The sequence below is a fragment of the Hyla sarda genome, chromosome 5 (assembly GCF_029499605.1).
Source record: "Hyla sarda isolate aHylSar1 chromosome 5, aHylSar1.hap1, whole genome shotgun sequence".
In the NCBI taxonomy this organism is placed as follows: domain Eukaryota; kingdom Metazoa; phylum Chordata; class Amphibia; order Anura; family Hylidae; genus Hyla; species Hyla sarda.
In genome coordinates, this window is record NC_079193.1 from 177,829,292 (window position 1) to 177,857,258 (window position 27,967).

The window sequence follows — 27,967 nt, forward strand, 5'->3', positions numbered from 1 at the left end:
CATTGGCTCGTGAAAGCTCCAGTCTCGGAGCCACTTGTAGTTTAGACACATTACTTCCGGAGTCAAGTAAATCATAGGCGGAGCCCCGGAGGTGACATTCAACATGGCGTCCTCCTGGCTGGCACTGCTTCGCGGCTGTGTTCGTGGTATCGGGGGGAAGGGGCTGAGCGGGAGCGCCCGGGACTCGCTGTGTGTTTCTCGTTCCTTGGCATGTGGAGCCGAACTTACTCAGAGACAGCTTAGTACCGCAGTGTCAACTACTGGGGAGAAGGTCACCCACACTGGACAGGTCATTGCCTTATTGTCATGCTCTTCTGTATACAACCACTGTGTCCACTCCTGTCACTGACTGCAGGATTCTGTTATCTGTAAGGGTCATAGAAGTACCATCCACAGGCATCCTGAGTACAGACATAGCAGTGCCATCCACAGGCATCCTGAGTACAGACATAGCAGTGCCATCCACAGGCATCCTGAGTACAGACATAGCAGTGCCATCCACAGGCATCCTGAGTACAGACATAGCAGTGCCATCCACAGGCATCCTGAGTACAGACATAGCAGTGCCATCCACAGGCATCCTGAGTACAGACATAGCAGTGCCATCCACAGGCATCCTGAGTACAGACATAGCAGTGCCATCCACAGGCATCCTGAGTACAGACATAGCAGTGCCATCCACAGACATCCTGAGTACAGACATAGCAGTGCCATCCACAGACATCCTGAGTACAGACATAGCAGTGCCATCCACAGGCATCCTGAGTACAGACATAGCAGTGCCATCCACAGGCATCCTGAGTACAGACATAGCAGTGCCATCCACAGACATCCTGAGTACAGACATAGCAGTGCCATCCACAGACATCCTGAGTACAGACATAGCAGTGCCATCCACAGGCATCCTGAGTACAGACATAGCAGTGCCATCCACAGGCATCCTGAGTACAGACATAGCAGTGCCATCCACAGGCATCCTGAGTACAGACATAGCAGTGCCATCCACAGGCATCCTGAGTACAGACATAGCAGTGCCATCCACAGGCATCCTGAGTACAGACATAGCAGTGCCATCCACAGGCATCCTGAGTACAGACATAGCAGTGCCATCCACAGGCATCCTGAGTACAGACATAGCAGTGCCATCCACAGGCATCCTGAGTACAGACATAGCAGTGCCATCCACAGGCATCCTGAGTACAGACATAGCAGTGCCATCCACAGGCATCCTGAGTACAGACATAATAGTGCCATCCACAGGCATCCTGAGTACAGACATAGCAGTGCCATCCACAGGCATCCTGAGTACAGACATAGCAGTGCCATCCACAGGCATCCTGAGTACAGACATAGCAGTGCCATCCACAGGCATCCTGAGTACAGACATAACAGTGCCATCCACAGGCATCCTGAGTACAGACATAGCAGTGCCATCCACAGGCATCCTGAGTACAGACATAGCAGTGCCATCCACAGGCATCCTGAGTAGACATAGCAGTGTCATCCACAGGCATCCAGAGTACAGATATAGCAGTGCCATCAACAGGCATCCTGAGTACAGACGTAGCAGTGCCATCCACAGGCATCCTGAGTACAGACGTAGCAGTGCCATCCACAGGCATCCTGAGTACAGACATAGCAGTGCCATCCACAGGCATCCTGAGTACAGATCTAGCAGTGCCATCCACAGGCATCCTGAGTACAGACATAGCAGTGACACCCACAGGCATCCTGAGTAAAGATCTAGCAGTGCCATCCACAGGCATCCTGAGTACAGACATAGCAGTACCATCCACAGGCATCCTGAGTACAGACATAGCAGTGCCATCCACAGGCATCCTGAGTACAGACATAAGCAGTGCCATCCACAGGCATCCGGAGTACAGACATAAGCAGTGCCATCCACAGGCATCCGGTGTACAGACATAGTGCCACCCACAGGCATCCTGAGTACAGACATAGTGCCACCCACAGGCATCCTGAGTACAGACATAGCAGTGCCATCCACAGGCATCCTGAGTACAGACATAGCAGTGCCATCCACAGGCATCCTGAGTACAGACATAGCAGTGCCATCCACAGGCATCCTGAGTACAGACATAGCAGTGCCATCCACAGGCATCCTGAGTACAGACATAGCAGTGCCATCCACAGGCATCCTGAGTACAGACATAGCAGTGCCATCCACAGGCATCCTGAGTACAGACATAGCAGTGCCATCCACAGGCATCCTGAGTACAGACATAGCAGTGCCATCCACAGGCATCCTGAGTACAGACATAGCAGTGCCATCCACAGGCATCCTGAGTACAGACATAGCAGTGCCATCCACCGGCATCCTGAGTACAGACATAGCAGTGCCATCCACAGGCATCCTGAGTACAGACATAGCAGTGCCATCCACAGGCATCCTGAGTACAGACATAGCAGTGCCATCCACAGGCATCCTGAGTACAGACATAGCAGTGGCCATCCACAGGCATCCCGAGTACAGACATAGCAGTGCCATCCACAGGCATCCCGAGTACAGACATAGCAGTGCCATCCACAGGCATCCCGAGTACAGACATAGCAGTGCCATCCACAGGCATCCTGAGTACAGACATAGCAGTGCCATCCACAGGCATCCTGAGTACAGACATAGCAGTGCCATCCACAGGCATCCTGAGTACAGACATAGCAGTGCCATCCACAGGCGTCCTGAGTACAGATATAGCAGTGCCATCCACAGGCGTCCTGAGTACAGATATAGCAGTGCCATCAACAGGCATCCTGAGTACAGATGTAGCAGTGCCATCCACAAGCATCCTGAGTACAGACGTAGCAGTGCCATCCGCAGGCATCCTGAGTACAGACGTAGTAGTGCCATCCGCAGGCATCCTGAGTACAGTCATAGCAGTGCCATCCGCAGGCATCCTGAGTACAGATCTAGCAGTGCCATCTACAGGTATCGCAAATACAGATCTAGCAGTGCCATCCACAGGCATCGCAAATACAGATCTAGCAGTGCCATCCACAAGCATCGCAAATACAGATATAGCAGTGCCATCCACAGCCATCCTGAGTACAGACATAGCAGTGCCATCCACAGGCATCCTGAGTACAGATCTAGCAGTGCTATCCACAAGCATCCCGAGTACAGACATAGCAGTGCCATCCACAGGCATCCTGAAATCAGTTATATATTAGAGTTGAGGTTGTTTCTGGAACAGCTGTGCTACAACTGTACTGCTTGAGCTTCAGGCGGAGGCACTTGGTACTGCCAGACTGGTGGATGACAAGCTGATCCAACCACTGAAACTGTCACAGAGCACGAGGAAAAGTGTCCCCAAAATGAGTGTGTGGCCAGTCATTCTCTATGGAGGTTTTGCAACATCTAGAAGCACTTTGGTTGGGAAATGCTGCTCAGAGGAATGGTTTAGGACCCACATATTTTGGCATTATTGGATAGGATGTACAAAGTCTATTGCTTTGGATCAGTGTTTCTGAAGCGCGGTCCTCAAGTACCCACAACAGGTCTTGTTTTCTGGATTTCTTTAGTCTTTTACAGGTGATATAATTCTGGTCAGTGAATCAGGCATCACCTCAGTTATATCACCTGTGAAAGACTAAGGAAATCTTGAAAACATGACCTGTTGGGGGTACTTGAGGACCACGCTTGAGAAACACTGCTTTGGAGGGGGTGGCATGTCCTGTTACACACACAACCCATTGATGTGAATGGATACTATATAATGCTTCTGGTAATCTGCAGCGTACTGCTAGGTTTCCCTGCAGATCACAGCTGAACACTGGGGATCCAGGCAGAAAACATTTGTAAGGATTAGCATTTTAGGGAAGCTAAAGCTGGACCCTTCATCAGCACTATTTATTATTGGATCATATAGCCTGAGGCAGTAGAAGGTCCATCTCTTAGACATGCTGTACTCTACATATAGTTAAATAATTTTTGGACCGCCTTATGACTGTGATACCTTTTTACATAGATAAGGGCCGTTGAAGGGTCCATTTTTCATCTTCTCTAGAATTCTACTCCTTTCATTCTGCCATTCCCAGATTGAGACCAGGCAGCACCTCTTCCTACAAGGACTGCATGATATATCACAATCCCAATCAAATCACGATTATTGCGGATTGCAATATTCCGATTTGGCCTTTAGCAGCAAAATTCGGTGATTACCTTCTTGTACAGCTCCCGGCTGATGCAGCAGCTTGGCCCAGCTTCCCATGGCCCCGCGACAGCTCTGTCCAACATCACGGGGTGGTGGCTCAGCATCCTATGGGGGCGGCTCAGCACAACTTTTCTCAGCCCTGTTTTTCTCCCAACAGTGCTTAGCGTTGGCAGGAAGTCTTTCTCCCAGCGCTCTATGGGGCAGCAGGAGCCATGTGGTAGGAAGTAATAGTGTGCAGGCCAGGTACATGAAATGGGTAGGGAAAATTAAGTTTATTCCTCCCCATTTGTTATTCAAATGCTTAATAATGACATGGTGGGTATTAGTTGTATGAAGGGAATGGGCTGTATGAGAGGGGGGGGGGGGACATGGGCTGCATGAGGGGGAACATGGGCTAAATGATTTTCATATAGCAATTCCCCGCATATAGCTGTTCCCCCTCTTATAGTGTATATTCCCCCTCATATAGCCCATGTTTCCCCTCATATAGTGTATATTCCCCATTTATAGTGGGTCCCCCTCATATAGCACTTTTCACTCCTGAGGCCTATGTTCCCTCTCATATAGCTGCCCCCTCATATAGACATTCTCCTCATATAGGCATTCCACCTCATAAAGCCGTTCCCCCTAGTTTCCTATAGCCAATTCCCCTCATTTCCATTCCACTTATTTCATATTATGAAATGAGGCTATTGGCTATATGAAATTGAGAGATTTTACCATTTGTTTATTATATCGCAATATTTACCTCCATAATTGCAATCGCACATTTTTCCCATATCATACAGCCCTACTTCCTACATACCCTTAGACTATGTTCACAGGGTAATGTCCGAACGTGTGGATATTGCCCGATAGCTCGGGCCACTTGGAAATGCGCCGTGTCATAGACGGAAGTGAATTTCTGTGTGGACTCAGCAAAAACAATAGACATGTCGCTGAGCTTCGTCATATAGTATGACATGACAGCGCTGAACTTGGTCGTATAGTCCGGTATGACATGGCAGCACTGAACTTGGTCGTAAAGTCCAGTATGACATGACAGCGCTGAACTTGGTCGTATAGTCCGGTATGACATGGCAGCACTGAACTTGGTCGTATAGTCCGGTATGACATGACAGCGCTGAACTTGGTCGTATAGTCCAGTATGACATGACAGTGCTGAACTTGATCTATAGTCTGCTATGACATGACAACAATGAGCTTGATCTATAGTCCTGTATGACATAACAGCGCTGAACTTAGTATATAGTCCGGTATGACATGACAGTGCTGAACTTGTTTTATAGTCCGGTATGACATGACAGTGCTGAACTTGATCTATAGTCCGGTATGACATGACAGTGCTGAACTTGGTCTATAGTCTGGTATGACATGACAACAATGAGCTTGATCTATAGTCCTGTATGACATAACAGCGCTGAACTTAGTATATAGTCCGGTATGACATGACAGTGCTGAACTTGGTCTATAGTGTGGTATGACATGACAGCGCTGAACTTGGTCTATAGTCCGGTATGACATGACAGTGCTGAACTTGGTCTATAGTGTGGTATGACATGACAGCGCTGAACTTGGTCTATAGTCCGGTATGACATGACTGCACTGCACTTGGTTGTATAGTCCTGTATGACATGACAGCGCTGAACTTGATCTATAGTCCGCTATGACATGACTGCCATGAACTTGGTCATATAGTCCTGTATGACATGACAGTGCTGAACTTGGTCTATAGTGTGGTATGACATGACAGCGCTGAACTTGATCTATAGTCCGCTATGACATGACTGCCATGAACTTGGTCATATAGTCCTGTATGACATGACAGTGCTGAACTTGGTGTATAGTCCGGTATGACATGACAGCCCTGAACTTGATCTATAGTCTGCTATGACATGACTGCCATGAACTTGGTCGTATAGTCAGTCCTGTATGACATGACAGCGCTGAACTTGATCTATAGTCTGGTATGACATGACAGTGCTGAACTTGATCTATAGTCCGGTATGACATGACAGTGCTGAACTTGATCTATAGTCCGGTATGACATGACAGTGCTGAACTTGATCTATAGTCCGCTATGACATGACTGCCATGAACTTGGTCATATAGTCCTGTATGACATGACAGTCCTAAACTTGATCTATAGTCCGGTATGACATGACAGCGCTGAACTTGGTTGTATAGACCTGTATGACATGACAGTGCTGAACTTGGTCTATAGTCCGGTATTACATGACAGTGCTGAACTTGGTCTATAGTCCGGTATGACTGCACTCAACTTGGTCTATAGTCCGGTATGACATGACAACAATGAGCTTGATCTATAGTCCTGTATGTCATGACAGCGCTGAACTTAGTATATAGTCCGGTATGACATGACAGCGCTGAACTTGGTCTATAGTCCGGTATGAAATAACAGTGCTGAACTTGGTCTATAGTCCGATATGACATGACTGCCATGAACTTGGTCATATAGTCCTGTCTGACATGACAGCGCTGAACTTGATCTATAGTCCGCTATGACATGACTGCCATGAACTTGGTCATATAGTCCTGTATGACATGACAGCGCTGAACTTGATCTATAGTCCGCTATGACATGACTGCCATGAACTTGGTCATATAGTCCTGTATGACATGACAGTGCTGAACTTGGTCTATAGTCCAGTATGACATGACAGCGCTGAACTTGGTTGTATAGACCTGTATGACATGACAGTGCTGAACTTGTTCTATAGTCCGGTGTGACATGACAGTGCTGAACTTGGTCTACAGTCCGGTATGACATGACAGTGCTGAACTTGGTCTATAGTCCGGTATGACATGACTGCACTGAACTTGGTCTCTAGTCCGGTATGACATGACAACAATGAGCTTGATCTATAGTCCTGTATGACATGACAGTGCTGAACTTGGTCTATAGTCTGGTATGACATGACATGACTGCACTGCACTTGGTTGTATAGTCTGGTATGAAATGACAGTGCTGAACTTGATCTATAGTCCGGTATGACATGACAGCGCTGAACTTGGTCTATAGTCCGGTATGACATGACAGTGCTGAACTTGGTCTATAGTCCGGTATGACTTGACAGTGCTGAACTTGGTCTATAGTCCGGTATGACATGACAGCGCTGAACTTGATCTATCGTCTGCTATGACATGACTGCCATGAACTTAGTCATATAGTCCTGTATGACATGACAGTGCTGAACTTGGTCTATAGTCCGGTAGGACATGACAGCGCTGAACTTGGTTGTATAGATCTGGATGACATGACAGCGCGGAACTTGGTCTATAGTCCGGTATGACATGACAATGCTGAACTGGGTCTATAGTCCGGTATGACATGACAGTGCTGAACTTGGTCTATAGTCCAGTATGACATGACAGTGCTGAACTTGGTCTATAGTCCGGTATGACATGACAGTGCTGAACTTGGTCATATAGTCCTGTATGACATGACAGCGCTGAACTTGGTCTATAGTCCGGTATGACATGACAGCGCTGAACTTGGTCTATAGTCCGGTATGACATGACAGTGCTGAACTTGATATATAGTCCGGTATGACATGACAGCGCTGAACTTGGTCTATAGTCCGGTATGACATGACAGCACTGAACTTGGTCTATAGTCCGGTATGACATGACAGCACTGAACTTGATCTATAGTCCGGTATGACATGACAGCGCTTAACTTGGTCTATAGTCCGGTATGACATGACAGTGCTGAACTTGGTCTATAGTCCGGTATGACATGACAGCACTGAACTTGGTCTATAGTCCGGAATGACATGACAGTGCTGAACTTGATCTATAGTCCGGTAGGACATGACAGTGCTGAACTTGGTCTATAGTCCGCTATGACATGACAGTGCTGAACTTGATATATAGTCCGGTATGACATGACAGCGCTGAACTTGATCTATAGTCCGGTATGACATGACAGCGCTGAACTTGGTCGTACAGTCTGGTATGACATGACAGTGCTGAACTTGATCTATAGTCCGGTATGACATGACAGTGCTGAACTTGATATATAGTCCGGTATGACATGACAGCGCTGAACTTGGTCTATAGTCCGGTATGACATGACAGCGCTGAACTTGGTCTATAGTCCGGTATGACATGACAGCGCTGAACTTGGTCTATAGTCCGGTATGACATGACAGCACTGAACTTGATCTATAGTCCGGTATGACATGACAGCGCTTAACTTGGTCTATAGTCTGGTATGACATGACAGTGCTGAACTTGGTCTATAGTGTGGTATGACATGACAGCGCTGAACTTTGTCTATAGTCCGGTATGACATGACAGCACTGAACTTGATCTATAGTCCGGTATGACATGACAGCGCTTAACTTGGTCTATAGTCTGGTATGACATGACAGTGCTGAACTTGGTCTATAGTCCGGTATGACATGACAGTGCTGAACTTGGTCTATAGTCTGGTATGACATGACAGTGCTGAACTTGGTCTATAGTCCGGTATGACATGACAGCGCTGAACTTGGTCTATAGTCCGGTATGACATGACAGCGCTGAACTTGGTCTATAGTCCGGTATGACATGACAGCGCTTAAATTGGTCTATAGTCTGGTATGACATGACAGTGCTGAACTTGGTCTATAGTCCGGTATGACATGACAGTGCTGAACTTGGTCTATAGTCCGGTATGACATGACAGCGCTGAACTTGGTCTATAGTCTGGTATGACATGACAGTGCTGAACTTGATCTATAGTCCGGTAGGACATGACAGTGCTGAACTTGGTCTATAGTCCGCTATGACATGACATGACAGTGCTGAACTTGATATATAGTCCGGTATGACATGACAGCGCTGAACTTGGTTGTATAGTCTGGTATGACATGACAGTGCTGAACTTGGTTGTATAGTCTGGTGTGACATGACAGCGCTGAACTTGGTCTATAGTCCGGTATGACATGACAGTGCTGAACTTGGTCGTACAGTCCGGTATGACATGACAGCGCTGAACTTGGTCTATAGTCCGCTATGACATGACAGTGCTGAACTTGGTCTATAGTCCGCTATGACATGACAGCGCTGAACTTGGCCCTACAAATGTATTTCTGGTTGCATTAACTAGTGTTTTTTTTTTTTTTTTTTTTTTCCCAACCCAGAAGTCGTTCCTTCATCCTTCTGTTTTTGAATCCAAAATCCTAATTCCACAAAGTGCTACTATTGTGCCTTGTCCAGTACCACAATCCCTCACTGTTTGTCATGTGTTTTAACCCAACTAAAGGGGAAAGTGCATTGTTCTTGGTTGCCCTTGGTATGTGTTGGCTGGTATAATGGAAGCCAAATAAAACTATTGGCCTTTTAGCCAAGAGGGCCTAAACATCTGCTGCAGATATTCTGCTGTGTGTACAGTGCAGCAGAATCCCGTTGCTGCGGAATTCTGCACAGAAATTCCTTCGTGTGAACATACCCTTAAAAGGGTTGTCTCACGAAGCTATATAGGTCAAAAATGCTGCCCTATGTGAAATAAAACATATTGCAAATGTACAGGCATTTCTTAAAATCAATAATTTGAGAGGGATATAGTTGCTAATGTCCTATGTGCTGCCTTTTGTTTTGATAACCTGCTGCCCTTGGTTACGACCTAAATAAGTTGGTCAGGCAACTCCATCTCCTGGTCTTTCCAGGAAGTACTAACTTATTTGTTTTCCACTGCACATGCAAGCAAGGGTGATTGCGCAGCATTTGAAGCTGCAGAGTTTATGCTGCAGATTTTAATGTTGACTAAATAACTGATCACGGCTTCAAATCCTGCGCATCAAGTATGCGCAGGATACTGTATGTGTAAATACACCCTATTCAGGCCCACCTCCTAGACACAGGGCTGAGAAACAAAAAGGTAAATATACCGAACAGATTTCTTTTAAGGTATATGTTTGGAAAATAGCCCTAAAGTAGTCACTACTAGACTGCATACAGTTTATTGGAGTCACTGGGCATGTCACGACGTATAACAGCAACGTATAGCCCAAATGTGATGTAGAACCAGCCTGAAAGGCTTTCTGGGACTACAATATTGATGGTCTAGGACAATGGTCTCCAACCTGCAGACCTCGGCTGTCCGGGCATGCTAGGAGTTGTAGTTTTGCAACATCTGGAGGTTCGCAGGTTGGAGACCACTGGTCTAGGATAAGGCCAAGAATGCTTTATTGGTAAGGTGCCTCAGCTATATAAACTCAACACATGGATGCTTCTTCTAATAGATCTATTTTAAAGGAATGGGAAATACGCTTTTGGGGAAGATTTTTTTTTTTTTTAAACTCATACAGAGGAAAATCTCAACCATTCAGATCTCTCCCACAGGTTTTGATATATCTACCCCTTTACTCCTGTCAGAATTTAGTTAGTCCCTGAATAAATTTGTATTACTTTATATTAAAGGGGTATTCCAGGCGAAAACATTTTTTTTATATATCAACTGGCTCCGGAAAGTTAAACAGATTTGTAAATTATTTCTATTAAAAAATCTTAATCCTTCCAATAGTTATTAGCTTCTGAAGTTTTCTGTCTAACTGCTCAATGATGATGTCACGTCCCGGGAGCTGTGCATGATGGGAAAATATCCCCATAGGAACTGCACAGCTCCCGGGACGTGAGTCATCAGAGAGCAGTTAGACAGAAAACAGCAACTCAACTTCAGAAGCTTCAATTGGAAGGATTAAGGATCAACTTCAGTATAACTATTGGAAGGATTAAGATTTTTTAATAGAAGTAATTTACAAATCTGTTTAACTTTCCGGAGCCAGTTGATATATGAAATAAAGTTTTCGCCTGGAATACCCCTTTAATTAGAAGATGAAAAGGTCTATAAAAAATGTGGCCTTGTTCTTCTCATTTTTACCCTTCTTTGGTTATGTGATTTATTAAATGAACAACTATTATGTAATTTTCATTAACAAATCAATATTACATTTATTTTTTATTTTAGGTTTTTGATGAAGGTGACTACAGAAAAGTAAGATTTGTTGGAAAGCAGAAAGAGGTAAGGCTTGAACCCTGCTTACGTTATATAAAGCCACTGCCTCTGATGTGGATTTGCGAGTTGTGATTTCATAGTGGGCTGTGTCAGAATGCTAGCTTTGTATACTGTGATATACACACGGACGTCTATGCTTAACCCCTTAAGGACCCAGCCCAAATATACCTTAAGGACCCGGCCATTTTTTTAACATCTGACCACTGTCACTCAGGGATGTGGGAATCCTATCGCCCGACGCCCAGGACAAGTAGTTTTGGGGGCCGGGCAGGTGAATTTTTCATAGATTTAGCCCTTTATCGGGCTAGCAGGGCCGGACCGACTTCGGAAATCTCACCGCACACCCGCGCTCAGGGTGTATGGAGGGGGCGGCGGCGGCCCCCAGCTGATTTCAGTAGCCGGGGGCCGCTGCTCAGAGAACCCACCCCGTGCCCCAGTCTGTCCTCCTTCACACACAGAAATCCTCCCTGTGCAGTGCAGTCTGTCCTCCTCACACACAGAAATCCTCCTCAGCCCCGTGCAGTGCAGTCTGTCCTCCTTCACACATAGCAGTCCCCCCCCCCCCCCCCCCCCCCGCTCTGTGTTTTCCCCGTGCAGTGCGTCCTCTCTCCCCTCCCCCCCTGCTCTGTGTTTTCCCCGTGCAAACTTGCAGCCTCCCCGTGGTAAATGAGGTCCTGGGGAGACAGAGCAGGGGGAGGAGCTGTGTGCGGGGAGGGGATTGAGCTGTGTGCGGGGGATGGAGCTGTGTACCAAGCTGTGTTTGTCCTCACTCTCCCCCTGCTTCTTGTGTAATGTAGAGCGGGGGGTGTGAAGCTCAGGTGAGGAGACTGAGAATGCAGGTGGCAGGAAGGGTGGTTGTATATGTATGTATATGTATGTGTGATGTGTGTATGATGTCTGTGTGTGATGTGTGTATGTGTATATCTGTGTGTATATATGATATGTGTATGATGTCTGTTTGTGATGTGTGTATGATGTTTGTGTATATATAATGTGTGTATGATGTCTGCGTGTATATATTATGTGTGTATGATGTCTGCGTGTATATATTATGTGTGTATGATGTCTGCGTGTATATATGATGTGTGTATGATGTCTGCGTGTATATATGATGTGTGTATGATGTCTGTGTGTATATATGATGTGTGTATGATGTCTGTGTGTATATATGATGTGTGTATGATGTCTGTGTGTATATATGATGTGTGTATGATGTCTGTGTGTATATATGATGTGTGTATGATGTCTGTGTGTATATATGATGTGTGTATGATGTCTGTGTGTATATATGATGTGTGTATGATGTCTGTGTGTATATATGATGTGTGTATGATGTCTGTGTGTATATATGATGTGTGTATGATGTCTGTGTGTATATATGATGTGTGTATGATGTCTGTGTGTATATATGATGTGTGTATGATGTCTGTGTGTGTGTATATATGATGTGTGTATGATGTCTGTGTGTGTGTGTATGATGTCTGTGTGTGTGTATATATGATGTCTGTTTGTGTGTATATATGATGTCTGTTTGTGTGTATATATGATGTGTGTATGATGTCTGTGTGTGTGTATATATGATGTGGTGTGTATGATGTCTGTGTGTGTGTATATATTATGTGGTGTGTATGATGTCTGTGTATGTGTATATATGATGTGGTGTGTATGATGTCTGTGTGTGTGTATATATGATGTGGTGTGTATGATGTCTGTGTGTGTGTATATATGATGTGGTGTGTATGATGTCTGTGTGTGTGTGTATATGATGTGGTGTGTATGATGTGTGTGTGTATATATGATGTGGTGTGTATGATGTGTGTGTGTATATATGATGTGGTGTGTATGATGTCTGTGTGTGTGTGTATATATGATGTGGTGTGTATGATGTCTGTGTGTGTGTGTATATATGATGTGGTGTGTATGATGTCTGTGTGTGTGTGTGTATATATGATGTGGTGTGTATGATGTCTGTGTGTGTGTGTATATATGATGTGGTGTGTATGATGTCTGTGTGTGTGTGTGTATATATGATGTGGTGTGTATGATGTCTGTGTGTGTGTGTGTATATATGATGTGGTGTGTATGATGTCTGTGTGTGTGTGTATATATGATGTGGTGTGTATGATGTCTGTGTGTGTGTGTGTATATATGATGTGGTGTGTATGATGTCTGTGTGTGTGTATATATGATGTGGTGTGTATGATGTCTGTGTGTGTGTATATATGATGTGGTGTGTATGATGTCTGTGTGTGTGTGTGTATATATGATGTGGTGTGTATGATGTCTGTGTGTGTGTATATATGATGTGGTGTGTATGATGTCTGTGTGTGTGTATATATGATGTGGTGTGTATGATGTCTGTGTGTGTGTGTATATATGATGTGGTGTGTATGATGTCTGTGTGTGTGTGTATATATGATGTGGTGTGTATGATGTCTGTGTGTGTGTGTATATATGATGTGGTGTGTTTGATGTCTGTGTGTGTATATATGATGTGGTGTGTATGATGTCTGTGTGTGTATATATGATGTGGTGTGTATGATGTCTGTGTGTGTGTGTATATATGATGTGGTGTGTATGATGTCTGTGTGTGTGTGTATATATGATGTGGTGTGTATGATGTCTGTGTGTGTGTGTATATATGATGTGGTGTGTATGATGTCTGTGTGTGTGTATATATGATGTGGTGTGTATGATGTCTGTGTGTGTGTGTGTATATATGATGTGGTGTGTATGATGTCTGTGTGTGTGTGTATATATGATGTGGTGTGTATGATGTCTGTGTGTGTGTGTATATATGATGTGGTGTGTATGATGTCTGTGTGTGTGTGTGTATATATGATGTGGTGTGTATGATGTCTGTGTGTGTGTGTATATATGATGTGGTGTGTATGATGTCTGTGTGTGTGTATATATGATGTGGTGTGTATGATGTCTGTGTGTGTGTGTGTATATATGATGTGGTGTGTATGATGTCTGTGTGTGTGTATATATGATGTGGTGTGTATGATGTCTGTGTGTGTGTATATATGATGTGGTGTGTATGATGTCTGTGTGTGTGTATATATGATGTGGTGTGTATCATGTCTGTGTGTGTGTATATATGATGTGGTGTGTATCATGTCTGTGTGTGTGTATATATGATGTGGTGTGTATGATGTCTGTGTGTGTGTATATATGATGTGGTGTGTATGATGTCTGTGTGTGTGTGTATATATGATGTGGTGTGTATGATGTCTGTGTGTGTGTGTATATATGATGTGGTGTGTATGATGTCTGTGTGTGTGTGTGTATATATGATGTGGTGTGTATGATGTCTGTGTGTGTGTGTGTATATATGATGTGGTGTGTATGATGTCTGTGTGTGTGTGTATATATGATGTGGTGTGTATGATGTCTGTGTGTGTGTATATATGATGTGGTGTGTATGATGTCTGTGTGTGTGTGTATATATGATGTGGTGTGTATGATGTCTGTGTGTGTGTGTATATATGATGTGGTGTGTATGATGTCTGTGTGTGTGTATATATGATGTGGTGTGTATGATGTCTGTGTGTGTGTATATATGATGTGGTGTGTATGATGTCTGTGTGTGTGTATATATGATGTGGTGTGTATGATGTCTGTGTGTGTGTGTGTATATATGATGTGGTGTGTATGATGTCTGTGTGTGTGTGTATATATGATGTGGTGTGTATGATGTCTGTGTGTGTGTATATATGATGTGGTGTGTATGATGTCTGTGTGTGTGTATATATGATGTGGTGTGTATGATGTCTGTGTGTGTGTATATATGATGTGGTGTGTATGATGTCTGTGTGTGTGTATATATGATGTGGTGTGTATCATGTCTGTGTGTGTGTATATATGATGTGGTGTGTATCATGTCTGTGTGTGTGTATATATGATGTGGTGTGTATGATGTCTGTGTGTGTGTATATATGATGTGGTGTGTATGATGTCTGTGTGTGTGTATATATGATGTGGTGTGTATGATGTCTGTGTGTGTATATATGATGTGGTGTGTATGATGTCTGTGTGTGTGTATATATGATGTGGTGTGTATGATGTCTGTGTGTGTGTATATATGATGTGGTGTGTATGATGTCTGTGGGTGTATATATGATGGGGGGCAGCGGTGGGTGTATGTATGATGTGCGCATATGTATGGTGTGAGTGTATGATGTCTGTATATATGATGTGTATATATCATGTCTGTATGTATTGTTTGATGGCGGGCAGCTGCGGGTGTATGTATGATGTGTGCATATGTATGGTGTGTATGTGTGATGTGTGTATGGTGTCTGTGTATGTAAAGTATGATGGGGGGGCAGTGGCGGGTGTATGTATGATGTATGTATGTAATGTATAATATCGGGGGCAGTTGCCGGTATATGTGTATGTATGATATGTGTATGTATGTATGTTTTGTCCAGGGGCGGACTGACAAGTGCTGCTGCCAGTTGTGCTATCTAAATTTTTCATTTCTTTTTAGTGGCTTCTGGCCACCCGCACTAAATTGCACCCCCAGAATCCCGCCCTTTCATACTCGCCCGCCAACCAAGAGCCCCACGGATGCACGCAAACACGCCCGAACCAAAACTACAACTTCCAGCATGTTGCACCATAACCTAAACTGTAGAACTATAAAGTGCAACATGCTGGGAGTTGTAGTTTTGGTTCGGGTCAGCTGCAGAGCCATAGGCTACATCAGGGCATGCTGGGTGTTGTAGTTACTAACTGTAATTCCCAGTATTCCTTGACACAGCCTATGACTCTGCAGCTGAGACAAACCAAAACTACAACTCCCAGCATGTTACACAATAACCTTAACTGTACTACTATACAGTGCAACATGCTGCAACACCCACAGAACCATAGGCTGTATCAGGGCATGCTGGGAGTTGTAGTTATCTAGTAACTAAATGCAACTTCCAGCATTTTCTGACACAAAATGCAGCACATAAACTGGAGAAGCAGAACCCCCCCCCCTCCCCCCCCCCCCCAGTAACACAGCAGCGTTCAGTGTTTTCCAATCAAAAGACTCCATATATAAGTCTCTATGAAGACTGAAAGAAAGTGATTAAATATTTTAAGAAGTGCATATATATGTGAATAAGCCCCTTTCCTAATAATAGTTCCGATAATATATGATTCCGATAAAAACTACAGATCACGGCACGTAAGATTACCCTCATACATCCCTGTATATGGAAAAATCGGAGTTATAGGGGTCAGATGGGGGGGGCTAGCTACAGCTCTCCCTCCACTAATAGCCTGGCATGCTGCGATCGTCGTGCCCGCTATTAAAACATTAGATCACCACTGTTAAAGATGAAAGCAGTGTCTAAAGGGATCTTAGGGTGAATCGTGCTATTTTGGTTGAAATTATGTTATCTACCAGGACAAGTGGATTTTCTTGAGGGACAAGTAGATTGTGTTCCGCTTTAGTCCCTTGGACAAGTAGTTTTTTTTTTTTATTTCCACACCCCTGGTCACTTCAAGCATTGATAACTCTGGGATGCTTTTACCTTTACCTTCTGATTCCAAGATTGTTTTTCCGTGACATATTCTACTTTATGTTAGCTCATTTTGTTGATGCTTGTTTCATTTCTTGGTGAAAAGTTCCAAAATTTGATGAAAAAATTGAAAATGTTGCATTTTTTTTTTTAACTTTGAAGCTCTCTGCTTATAAGGAAAATGGATATTCCAAATAAATTATACATTGTATATATACTTGCAGATGTGTAGAAAAAATTCACATATACAATATGTCTAATGTTCGCATCATAAAGTTGACATGTTTTTACTTTTGGAAGACATCAGAGGGCTTCAAAGTTCGGCAGCAATTTTCCAATTTTTCACAACATTTTCAAAATCGGAAATTTTTCAGGGACCAGTTAAGTTTTGAAGTGGATTGGAAGGGCCTTCATATTAGAAATTACCCACAAATGACCCAATTATAAAAACTGCACCCCTCAAAGTATCCAAAATGACATTCAGTAAGTGTGTTAACCCTTTAGGTGTTTCACAGGAATAGCAGCAAAGTGAAGGAGAAAATTCAAAATCTTCATTTTTTACACTCGCATGTTCTTGTAGACCCAGTTGTTTAATTTTTACAAGTGGTAATAGGAGAAAAAGCCCCCCAAAATTTGTAACCCAATTTCTCTCGAGTAAGGAAATACCTCATATGTGTATGTCAAGTGTTTGGCGGGCACAGTAGAGGGCTCAGAAGGGAAGGAGCAACAATGGGATTTTGGAGAGTGAATTTTGCTGAAATGTTTTTTTTGGGGGCATGTCACATTTAGAAAGCCCCTTTGGTGCCAGTACAGCAGAAAACACCACATGGCAAACGATTTTGGAAACTACACCCCTCAAGGCACATAATAAAGGGGCCCAGTTAGCCTTAACACCCCACAGGTGTTTGACAACTTTTCGTTAAAATCGGATGGGTAAATGGAAACATTTTTTTTCACTAAAGTGCAGTTTTTTCCCCAAATTTACCATTTTTACAAAGGGTAATGGGAGAAAATGCCCCCCAAAATTTGTAACCCCATCTCTTCTGAGTATGGAAATACCCCATGTTAGGACGTAAAATAAACTACAATACTCAGAAGAGAAGGAGTCACATTTGGCTTTTTGAAAGCAAATTTTGCTGAAATGGTTTATGGGGGGCATGTCGCATTTAGGAAGCCCCTGTGGTGCCAAAACAGCAAAAAATACCCACATGACATACCATTTTGGAAACTACACCCCTTAAGGAACGTAACAAGGGGTACAGTGAGCCTTAACTACCCACAGGTGTTTGACAACTTTTTGTTAAAGTTGGATGTGTAAATGAGAATTTTTTTTTTTTTTTTTTTTACTAAAATGCAGTTTTTTCCCCAAATTTTACATTTTTACAAGGGGTAATAGGAGAAAATGACCCCCAAAATTTGTAATCCCATTTCTTCTGAGTATGGAAATACCCCATGTGTGGACGTCAAGTGCTCTGCTGGCGAACTACAATGCTCAGAAGAGGAGGAGCTTTGGAAAGGGAATTCGTTTGGAATGGTAGTCAGGGGCCATGTGCGTTTACAAAGCCCCCCGTGGTGCCAGAACAGTGGACCCTCCCACGTGTGACCCCATTTTGTAAACTACACCCTTCACAGAATTTAATAAGGGGTGCAGTGAGTATTTACACCCCACTGGCGTTTGACAGATCTTTGGAACAGTGGGCTGTGCAAATGAAAAATTAAATTTTTCATTTTCACGGACCACTGTTCCAAAAATCTGTCAGACACCTTTAGGGGGTCAATGATCACTGTACCCCTTATTACATTACATGAGGGTTGTATTTTCGAAAATGGGGTCACATGTGGGGGGGGGTTCCATTGTTCTGGCACTATGGGCGCTTTGTAACCACACGTGTCCTTCAATTCCGGACAAATTTTCTCTTCAAAATCCCAATGGCGCTCCTTCTCTTCTGAGCATTGTAGTGTGCCAGCAGAACACTTTACATCCACATATGGGGTATGTTCTTACTCAGAAAAAATGGGGCTACAGATTTTGGGGGGATTTTTCCTATTTTCCCTTGTGAAATTGAAAAATTTAGGGTAACACCAGCATTTTAGTGAAATAAAATTTCTTTTTTTATTTTCCCATCCAACTTTAATGAAAATTCGTCAAACACCTGTGGGGTGTTAAGGCTCACTATACCCCTTGTTACGTTCCATGAGGGGTGTAGTTTCCAAAATGGGATCACATCTGGGTATTAATTTTTTTGCTTTTTGCTTTTCCGCTGTAAAATCAGCCACCCATGTGCAAATCACCAATTTATGCCTCAAATGTACATGGTGCGCTCTCACTCCTGAGCCTTGTTGTGCGCCAGCAGAGCATTTTACGCCCACATATGAGGTATTTCCGTACTCAGGAGAAATTGCGTTACAAATTTTGGGGGTCTTTTTTTCCTTTTACTGCTTGTGAAAATAAAAAGTATGGGACAACACCAGCATGTTAGTGTAAATTTTTTAATTTTTTTACACTAACAGGCTGGTGTAGCCCCCAACTTTTCATTTTCATAAGAGGTAAAAGGAGAAAAAGCCCCCCCAAAATTTGTATTGCAATTTCTCCCGAGTACGGAGATACCCCATATGTGGCACTAAACTGTTTCCTTGAAATATGACAGGGCTCCAAAGTGAGAGAGCGCCATGGGCATTTGAGGACTAAATTAGGGATTGCATAGGGGTGGACATAGGGGTATTCTACGCCAGTGATTGCAAAACAGGGTGTCTCCAGCTGTTGCTAAATTCCCAGCATGCCTGGACAGTCAGTGGCTGTCCAGAAATGCTGGGAGTTATTTTGCAACAGCTGGAGGCTCCATTTTGGAAACACTGCCGTACCAGTCGTTTTTCATTTTTATTGGGGGACAGTATAAGGGGTGTATATGTAGTGTTTTACTCTTTATTATGTGTTAGTGTAGTGTTTTTAGGGTACATTCGCACTGGCAGAGGTTTACGGTGAGTTTCCCGCTAGGAGTTTGCGCTGCGGCAAAAAATTTGCCACAGCCCAAACTTGAATCAGGAAATTTACTGTAAACCTGCCTGTGTGAATGTACCCTGTACCCATGGGGGGGGGACAAACCTCCAGCTGTTTCAAAACTACAACTCCCAGCATGTACTGACAAACCGTGCATGCTGGGAGTTGTAGTTTTGCAACAGCTGGAGGCACACTGGTTGGAAAACGTTCAGTTAGGTTCTTTTACCTAACTCAGTATTTTCCAACCAGTGTGCCTCCAGCTGTTGCAAAACTACAACTCCCAGTATGTACTGATCACCGACGGGCATGCTGGGAGATGTAGTTATGCAACAGCTGGAGGTACACAACTACAACTCCCAGCATGCCGATACAGCTGTTTGCTGTCTGGGCATGCTGGGATTTGCAGTTTTGCAACATCTGGAGGGCTACAGTTTCTAGACCACTGCACAGTGATCTACAAACTGTGGACCTCCAGATGTTGCAAAACTATAAATCCCAGCATGCCCAGACAGCAAACAGCTATGTGGGCATGCTAGGAGTTGTAGTTTTGCAAGATCTGGAGGGCTACAGTCTGAGACCACTGTAAAGTGGTCTCTAAACTCTAGCCCTCCAGCTGTTGCAAAACTACATATTCCAGCATGCCCAAACAGCTGTCTGGGCATGCTGGGAGTTGTAGTTTTGCAACATCTGGAGGGCTAGAGTTTAGAGACCACTTTACAGTGGTCTCAGATTGTCGCCCTCCAGATCAACTTACCGGCTTCTGTAGGGTCCAGGGAGCCGTCCTCTTCTGCCACACTACGTCGCCGCCCACCAATCACCGTCGCCCGGACGGGTAAGTGGATCTTTGGCGTACGGTCCCCTTCGTTTCCCTGTTCTGCCCCGCCTATTGTGGGTGGGCAGGACGGGGAAAACGAAAGTTAACCCCCCCTGCCCCCTATCTGCTATTGGTTGTCGCTTCTGAAGACCAATAGCAGGGATAGGAGGGGTGGTATCCCTGCCAACTCACTCCTATCCCTTTAGGGGGATCGTAGGTGTCTTAGACAACCGCGATCCCCCTTATATACCGGGTCACTATAGACCTGTATGACCCAGAATAGGCGCAAATCGCAAGTGTGAATTCACTTGCGATTTGCGCTGATCGCCGACATGGGGGGGTTTGATGACCCCCACGGGCATTTGCGCGGGGTGCCTGCTGATAGATATCAGCAGTCACCCCGGTCCGGTCCCCGCGCGGCGGGGACCGAAATTCCCACGGGCGCATGGAAACGTCCTGGGTCCTAAAGTACCAGAAAGCCAGGGCGTATCCATACACCCTAGGTCCTTAAGGGGTTAAAGTGTCTTTGTGGTACACAACTTAACAGGTTAACAACATTTTTGTACTGTATAGTACTCGATGAAAGTAAAATACAAAATATATTTCTCAGACTTCTACCCACTGTAACCCCTCTTCTGTCTGGTGGCCTCACTCTTCATGCATTTTGCAGAGAAGGATTCCCTTTAACCCGCTCTTCTGGTCTGATGATATCTCCCTGGATGATGTCCACCTAAATCTTGCATCTTAGGACAGCAAACAGCAATCAGATCTGTGTAAAAGACTAGCCCTTCCTTCTAGGTCCAGTCCATAGTCATCCTAACATTTCTCAGGAGTAAAATTTTCTGCAGGAGCATCTACAGTATCTCAAGTGAGTCCACCCCTCACATTTTTGTAAATATTTTATTATATCTTTTCATGTCACAGCACTGAAGAAATTACACTCTGCTACAATGTAAAGTAGTGAGTGCACAACCTGTATAACAGTGTTTAATGTTGTGCACCCCCCACAAAAAAAAAAAAACACCTCAACACACCTGCCATAATGTCTATACCTTTGTCATTAATGTTGGCAACCTTGGAAATGTCCAAAATGGACGATGTCATGTGACTTGTTAGCATTAAAGTTGGTGTTATCATTCTCACACGGTCTAATATTGGTCACTGGAAGTTCAACGTGACACCTCATGGCAAAAACCTCTCTGAGAATCAGAAAACATTTTTTTTTTTGCTGTACATAAAGATGGGCTAGGCTATAACAAGATTTCCAAGACTCTGAAACTGAGCAGCAGCACGGTGGGCAAGACCATACAGCAGTTTCACGGGACAGGTTCCACTGTGGTCGACCAAAGAATTTGAGTGCACGTGATCAGCATCAAATACTCAACTTTTCTTTTGGAAATGGATGTATAGATGCTGCCAGTATTGCTGTAAAGGTTGAACGGGTGTGGGGTTAGCCTGTTAGTGCTCAGAAAATACGCTGCACACTGCATCAAGTTTGTCTGCATGGCTGTCACCCCAGAAGGAAGCCTTTCTGTATGCTTCACAGGAAGTTTTATTTCTTTCTGGAGTTCTTTTCAGTCTTTCCAGAGTGCAAGCAAACCTCTCCAGAGAGCACTGTGGTCAAATCTGGTTTATTTTCTGGCACCAGTTAATTAAAAAAATAAATACATAATTGTTTCCCACCGGAGTATCCCTTTAACCTCTTGGGGACACAGGGTGTACCTGTATGTCCTGTGCCCGCTCCCGCGATATAACTGGTCAGTCCCGGTGGCTAACGGTAGCCGGGACCTGGGGCTAATAGTGCACATCACCTATCGCGGTGACGCGTGCTATTAACCCTTTAGACACAGCGATCAAAGTTGATTGCCGCATCTAAAATGTAAAACAAAAAAAAAGCATTCCCGGCAGCTCAGTTGGGCTGATCGGGACCACCGCAGTGAAACCGCGGTGTCCCGATCAGCTAGGACGCAGTAGGAGTGTCCCTAACCTGCCTCCTCGGTGTCCGATAAGCAATAAATTGCTCCAAGCCTTAGATCCTGGCTTGAGCAATCGACCGCTGATAACACTGATCAAAGCATTACTATTGCATAGCATTGAGCAGTGCTGGCAATCAATGTACTGCAATCAATGTTATAGCCCCTATGAGGGCTAAAACATTGCAAAAAAAAAAAAGTGTAAAATAAAAAAAGTTAGTAGTTTTTCAAAAAATTTATATAAACATATGTGGTATCGCCACATGCGTAAATGTCCAAACTATAAAAATATATTGTTAATTAAACCGCACGGTCAATGGCGTACACGTAAAAAAAGAACCAAAGTCCAAAATAGCATATTTTTGGTCCCTTTTTATACCATAAAATTTTTTATAAAAAGCGATCAAAAAGTCTGATCAAAACAAAAATAGTATTGATAAAAACTTCAGATCATGGAGCAAAAAATTTGTCCTCATGCCGCCCCATTCACAGAAAAATAATAGTTATAGGGGTCAGAAAGATGATAATTTTAAATGTATACATTTTGCTGCATGTACAAAATCAAACCTATATAATTAGGGTATCATTTTAATCACATGGACCTACAGAATAAAGATAAGGTGTAAAGATAATTTTTACTGAAAAATGTACTACGTAGAAACGGAAGCCCCCAAAATTTACAAAATGGCATTTTCCTCCTCTCCATGACAGCGCCACCTGAGAGAGGGACTCCGCCTCCAGGGACAGGGAACCTAGGAGAATAAAAGGAAGGCCCCTCTTCTCACTCCTCGGGGGGGCTTCATAGCTTTAATTATGGCTGGAGGGATTCCTGCAGACTGGTCCCCTCGGTGCAGGCAGTGATGGTATCCACCTATGGACCCTGGTTGAGCTCCTTTCAGGCTCACTTAGGGCTGGGCGGTATGCCGGTTCATACCGAATACCGAAATTTTTGTGCACCATATGAATTTTTCCCCATAACGCAATACCGGTTGGGCCCCTCCCCCTCGGGAATGAATGAGTTATCAACCCAGCGCTGCACTGTCCCCACATCGGGGAACTAATCCTATGTGACCCGCGAGCGCAGTTCTTCCCCCCCCAAATGAATTATCAGCCCAGCGCTGCACTGTCCCCGTCGGGGAAAATACTCACATATCACCCGCTAGCGCTGCCCTCCTCGTCCTCCTGTTTGTTGCGGGCCGCCGGTGTTGACACTCTATACTGTACGCTGTATCCCTATGCCCGGGCTGCAAAAGATAAACTTTAACTCACCTTCCCTGTCGGTCCGGACCTGCTTCCTGGGGACGGGATGTCGGACAGTCGTCAGCCTATCACCGGCCGCAGCGATGTTCCGCCTCGGCCGGTGATAGGTGGAGCCCACTGTCATGTAAGAAGGTGTCTGGGAAGCTTTCACTCTAACTATGAGTCTTGGAAACTGACTGGGAATGTATGCCAAGCCAAAGGTCTCTCCAGGAGAACAGCATACCCTTCTACAGACAGTTGGAAATGCTGTCCACTGCGGTCACCATCCAGAACTTGAGAGGATCTGCAAAGGTGAATGGATGAAAGCTCCAAATCTGGGTGTGCAAACCTTGTTGCATTATACCTAAGAAGTCTGGAGGCCGTAATCCCTGCCAAAGGGGCTTCATATTAGTACTGAGTAAGGGGTCTGAATACTTATGTCAATGCAATATTTTTGTTTTTCCTTTTTAATAAATTTTTCCACGTTCTCTGCTCTCATGCCTGTCCACCTCCTAAATATTCATATGCCCTTTGCTTATATGAGCGCAAGGTGGGCGGGAATAGGAGAGCAGAAGGGGACAGAGGCAGGGAAACTCTGTATACTGGTTCCCACCTCTATTGCACAGGGAATATTAGCAATGGTGAATGTATACAGCCTGGATTTCCAAAACAGAATCGCATATCGGGATGAGTTATACCTCTTTTTATAACACTGTTTATTAGGTTTAGTGTGGTGTCAGTTTCTCTTTAACTACAGATTTTGTGGACCCATAAGGGATATTTAAATTTGGTACTGTTTTGGAAAAATATTTTTTGAAGTGTCATAGAGACTTATCAAACGTTTTGATCGGTTGGGGCCTGAGTGTTTAGACTCCGACCAATCGCTAGATAAAGACAGTAAAGTTGCAAGCTAAGTGTGTTTTCTCCCACGTGATCAAGACAGTCACATAATACAAGTCTATTGGATTATCTCTGGGAGAGAAGCACACAGCAGCACGTCTCTCTTCCTTGGTTTACTGATCGGCCAGGCTCTTAATACTTAGACCCTAAAGGTTCAAAAGTGTTTTTTTTTCTTTTCTTTTCTTTCCCCTCCCGACACATCATTGACACTTAGAAAATTCCCCACCGCTTGGCAGTGTTCAGGTGAGTAGAGAATGGGGTATCTCCTAATTATTTTTTTATTTTACTCTGCCTGAACACTTCTAAAAACCTTTCTTTCCCCGGACAACCTCTTTACTTTGTAGCAATGTATCACCCATGCCCGTTCTATAATAGTCTGAAGTATGTTGCTCATTACCAGCCTCAAACCTAAATTGAAGTGACCAGACAGCAACTGATAAGTGAACTCCTTGCTGTTTTATCAGATGAAGGTGATTCACAATGCAGAGACTGTGCAGTGCTATTTGTTGACCACTTTGTACTTTTCTTCAAGCACAGCAAATATTTTATTTTCCATCCCTGCTCATTTATCTGCTAGAAAGGATGCGTGCGTATTTCTCCAGTAGGATTGATTTTCAGAGACCAAGCATTAATAATAAGGTCATCCATGCCTTGAGAGCCGTGCATTAAGTGACAGTAGTATGGCCCTTTTGTCATTCAGAAGTGTCAAGGCATCGCATGGCCGTCCCACAAAGTAGGTAGATGGGGTCTTTCAGCTGCCACAGTCGGTGCCTTGATGTCTGCCAGAGTAACCTGGAAGGTATTTGTGTTGTCAGTCACCGAGACATCACATTACTTTAAACTGTAACACAGCCGATGTGCGGTTAGCCGTCTTATCCATCAGCACAGGCAGATGGAAACAGTACATCATTTTAATGCACCTATTAAGAATACCCCCGTAAGGAGACAAAAGAGAGACGTATGCTCTGCAAAGAGAAGCTATTTAGAATTGCAGTGTAATGCAATCAAATAAAACAGTATTGTGGCTTTTAAACATGTTTGTTTTTTTTTTTTTTTTGCTTTTTTATCTTACACTTAATTGCCAGTTGGTTGTGTTTACACGGTTAACATTATTATTATTTTTTTTTTTAAAGATTATATATAAGTAAGGGGCATATTAATCTGTGAAAATATTTAACAGGACATAAGATTGGGCAAGATGCAATATTGTGTATATAATGCAAGAATGGAATGTGTTCTAACGCTGACATTATGAATTATATTTGCAGATAAATGAGCAGTTTGCTATTAACCTTATTGCTGAGCAACCGGTGAATGAAGCCAAAAGTAGAATTGTGTCCTGTGATGGTGGAGGGGGAGCACTAGGTCATCCTAGAGTGTATATTAACTTGGTAAGTTCTCGTACTGAATTGTCTGACTGATAAACGTATGCTAACAGGGGTATTCCCCTAAAATGATTACATAATTAGGATTAAAAAGAGATGCTGTGCCAAATATTAGCCAATGGAGCAGCAGAGGGGACATCAAATGCAACAGGCACATGTGCACAGGCCCTAAGGGGTAATTGTGGGTGCAGGCCTTAAAGGGGTATTCCGGGCAAAAACATTTTATCAGATGTTATTATTTATAAGATGTCTGATGGTGGGGGCCCGCCGCTGGGACAGCCGCGATCTCCCTGCAGCACCACATTTTATGCAGGAGCTGCTTCTCCAGTTTCGGAAACCTTTCTGGGACTGGGGACATGATGTCACGCCACACCCCCTCTATTCATGTCTATGGTTCCGGAGGTTTCCGAAACTGGAGACTCAGCTCCCGCATAGAATGCAAGTGCTGCAGGGAGGTCGCAGGGGGTCCCTGCGGCGGGCCCCCGCAATCAGACATCTTATCCCCTATCCTTTGGATAGGGGATAAAATATTTTTGCCCGGAATACCCCTTTAAGTGGGTATGCAGTCTGTGACAACTATGTATAAAGAGTTGTAAAGTGTATGCCACATGTTCAGAACTGTTGAAGTTGTATTGTATTCCTGTGAAAACTTTTTTCTTTCCTCTGTGCCTGGGCTGCAAAAAGTAAATTAACAAACTTTAACTTACCACCTGGTGAGTTTACATCTCCCCTGGTACCTCTCCATTAACTCTCCCCCCTGTGTGTCAATATTACTCTTCTGAAATTAGAAAGAAAACAAAGCTGCGCTCCTAGTGTAGAAGTATAAGGTAAGCGGGTGCCCCAAAAGGGTTAAATCTGCTTTCCTGAAAACGTTGCGCTGCGGGCGCTACACCGTGGATTGCACGTAGTATCACAATGAAGACTGAGGTCAGCTGGCCTGAGTGTCCTTCTCAAGTGGCTCTGGGTCACTTCAGTGTTGAATGAACATCAATTGGATAGACATCCAAAAAAATAGGACTCTGCCAGACGCTTCTCCTCAAAGGAATGAAAGTCCAAACCATGCAGAATGGATACAGGAACAGTCACCATTAAAGTGACTGTTCCTGTATCCATCCTGCGTGGTTTGGACTTTCATTCCTTTGAGGAGAAGCGCCTAGCAGAGTCCTATTTTTTTTCGGGTGCCTATGCAATTGATGTTCAATATTACTCTTCTGTCTTCTGGGCCCAGTCTGCTTCTGCATCCTGGAGCCCGGTGCGTCACACAGTGCTCAGCTTATCACCAGCCGCAGTAATGCCCTGTAATTACATGACAAGGTGGGACATCGGTGTGGTCGGCAATAAGTTGAGCGTAGAGTGACATGACAGGCTCCAGCATGTGGAAGAAGACTGGGCCCTGAAGACAGAAGAGTGATAACGGCACATTGGGGGATCTGCACAAGTTTATTTCACTTTTGCTTCTCAGGCACAGAGGAAAGATAGAAAGCTTCACTGGAGTACTCTAACTTTGAAAGAGATGTCTTGACACGCCGCAGAATTCCATAAACTGCCCACCTAATGTGTTAAGTTCTGGTGAGAAATGGCACTCCCATGTACAAGGTGGTGTGAGAACATGTTTCCACCAGCACTTGACATATTAGGTAGATGTTCTGAGAGGGAATCAAAAGAACACCAGGCCTGATGTCAGCCTTATCTACAATAGTAGTAATTGTTTCTTACAAGACAGTCATGATTAATGATGGTCTATATGTCTTTTTCTTCCCTACAGGACAAGGAAACAAAAACAGGAACTTGTGGATACTGTGGGCTGCAGTTTAAACAAAAGCCTCATCACTAGTCATCAATCCTCAGTGAAGTGTATACAGTATTGCATTTGTAAAACCATTATCTATTAAACGTATCTATCAAACATCATATTTTCAGCTTTTCTTTATTATTTCCCTGTT

The 27,967-nt window shown here is 44.1% G+C and overlaps 1 protein-coding gene across 1 annotated transcript; it reads left to right on the forward strand.

The window, feature by feature from the left end:
- NDUFS6 (NADH:ubiquinone oxidoreductase subunit S6) lies at positions 1–27,935 on the forward strand. The gene is made up of 4 exons (XM_056520816.1): positions 1–289; positions 11,149–11,202; positions 25,908–26,030; positions 27,790–27,935. The coding sequence occupies exons 1-4, from the start codon at positions 104–106 to the stop codon at positions 27,856–27,858; spliced, it is 432 nt and encodes a 143-aa protein (XP_056376791.1). The 5' UTR covers positions 1–103; the 3' UTR covers positions 27,859–27,935.
- The last annotated feature ends 32 nt before the right edge of the window (positions 27,936–27,967 follow it).

Coding starts and splice junctions, on each gene's coding strand:
- NDUFS6 (XM_056520816.1), top strand. CDS start 104: ATGGCGTCCTCCTGGCTGGCACTGCTTCGCGGCTGTGTTCGTGGTATC. Junction 290..11,148: donor AGGTCACCCACACTGGACAG/GTCATTGCCTTA, acceptor TTTTTATTTTAG/GTTTTTGATGAAGGTGACTA. Junction 11,203..25,907: donor TTGTTGGAAAGCAGAAAGAG/GTAAGGCTTGAA, acceptor TTATATTTGCAG/ATAAATGAGCAGTTTGCTAT.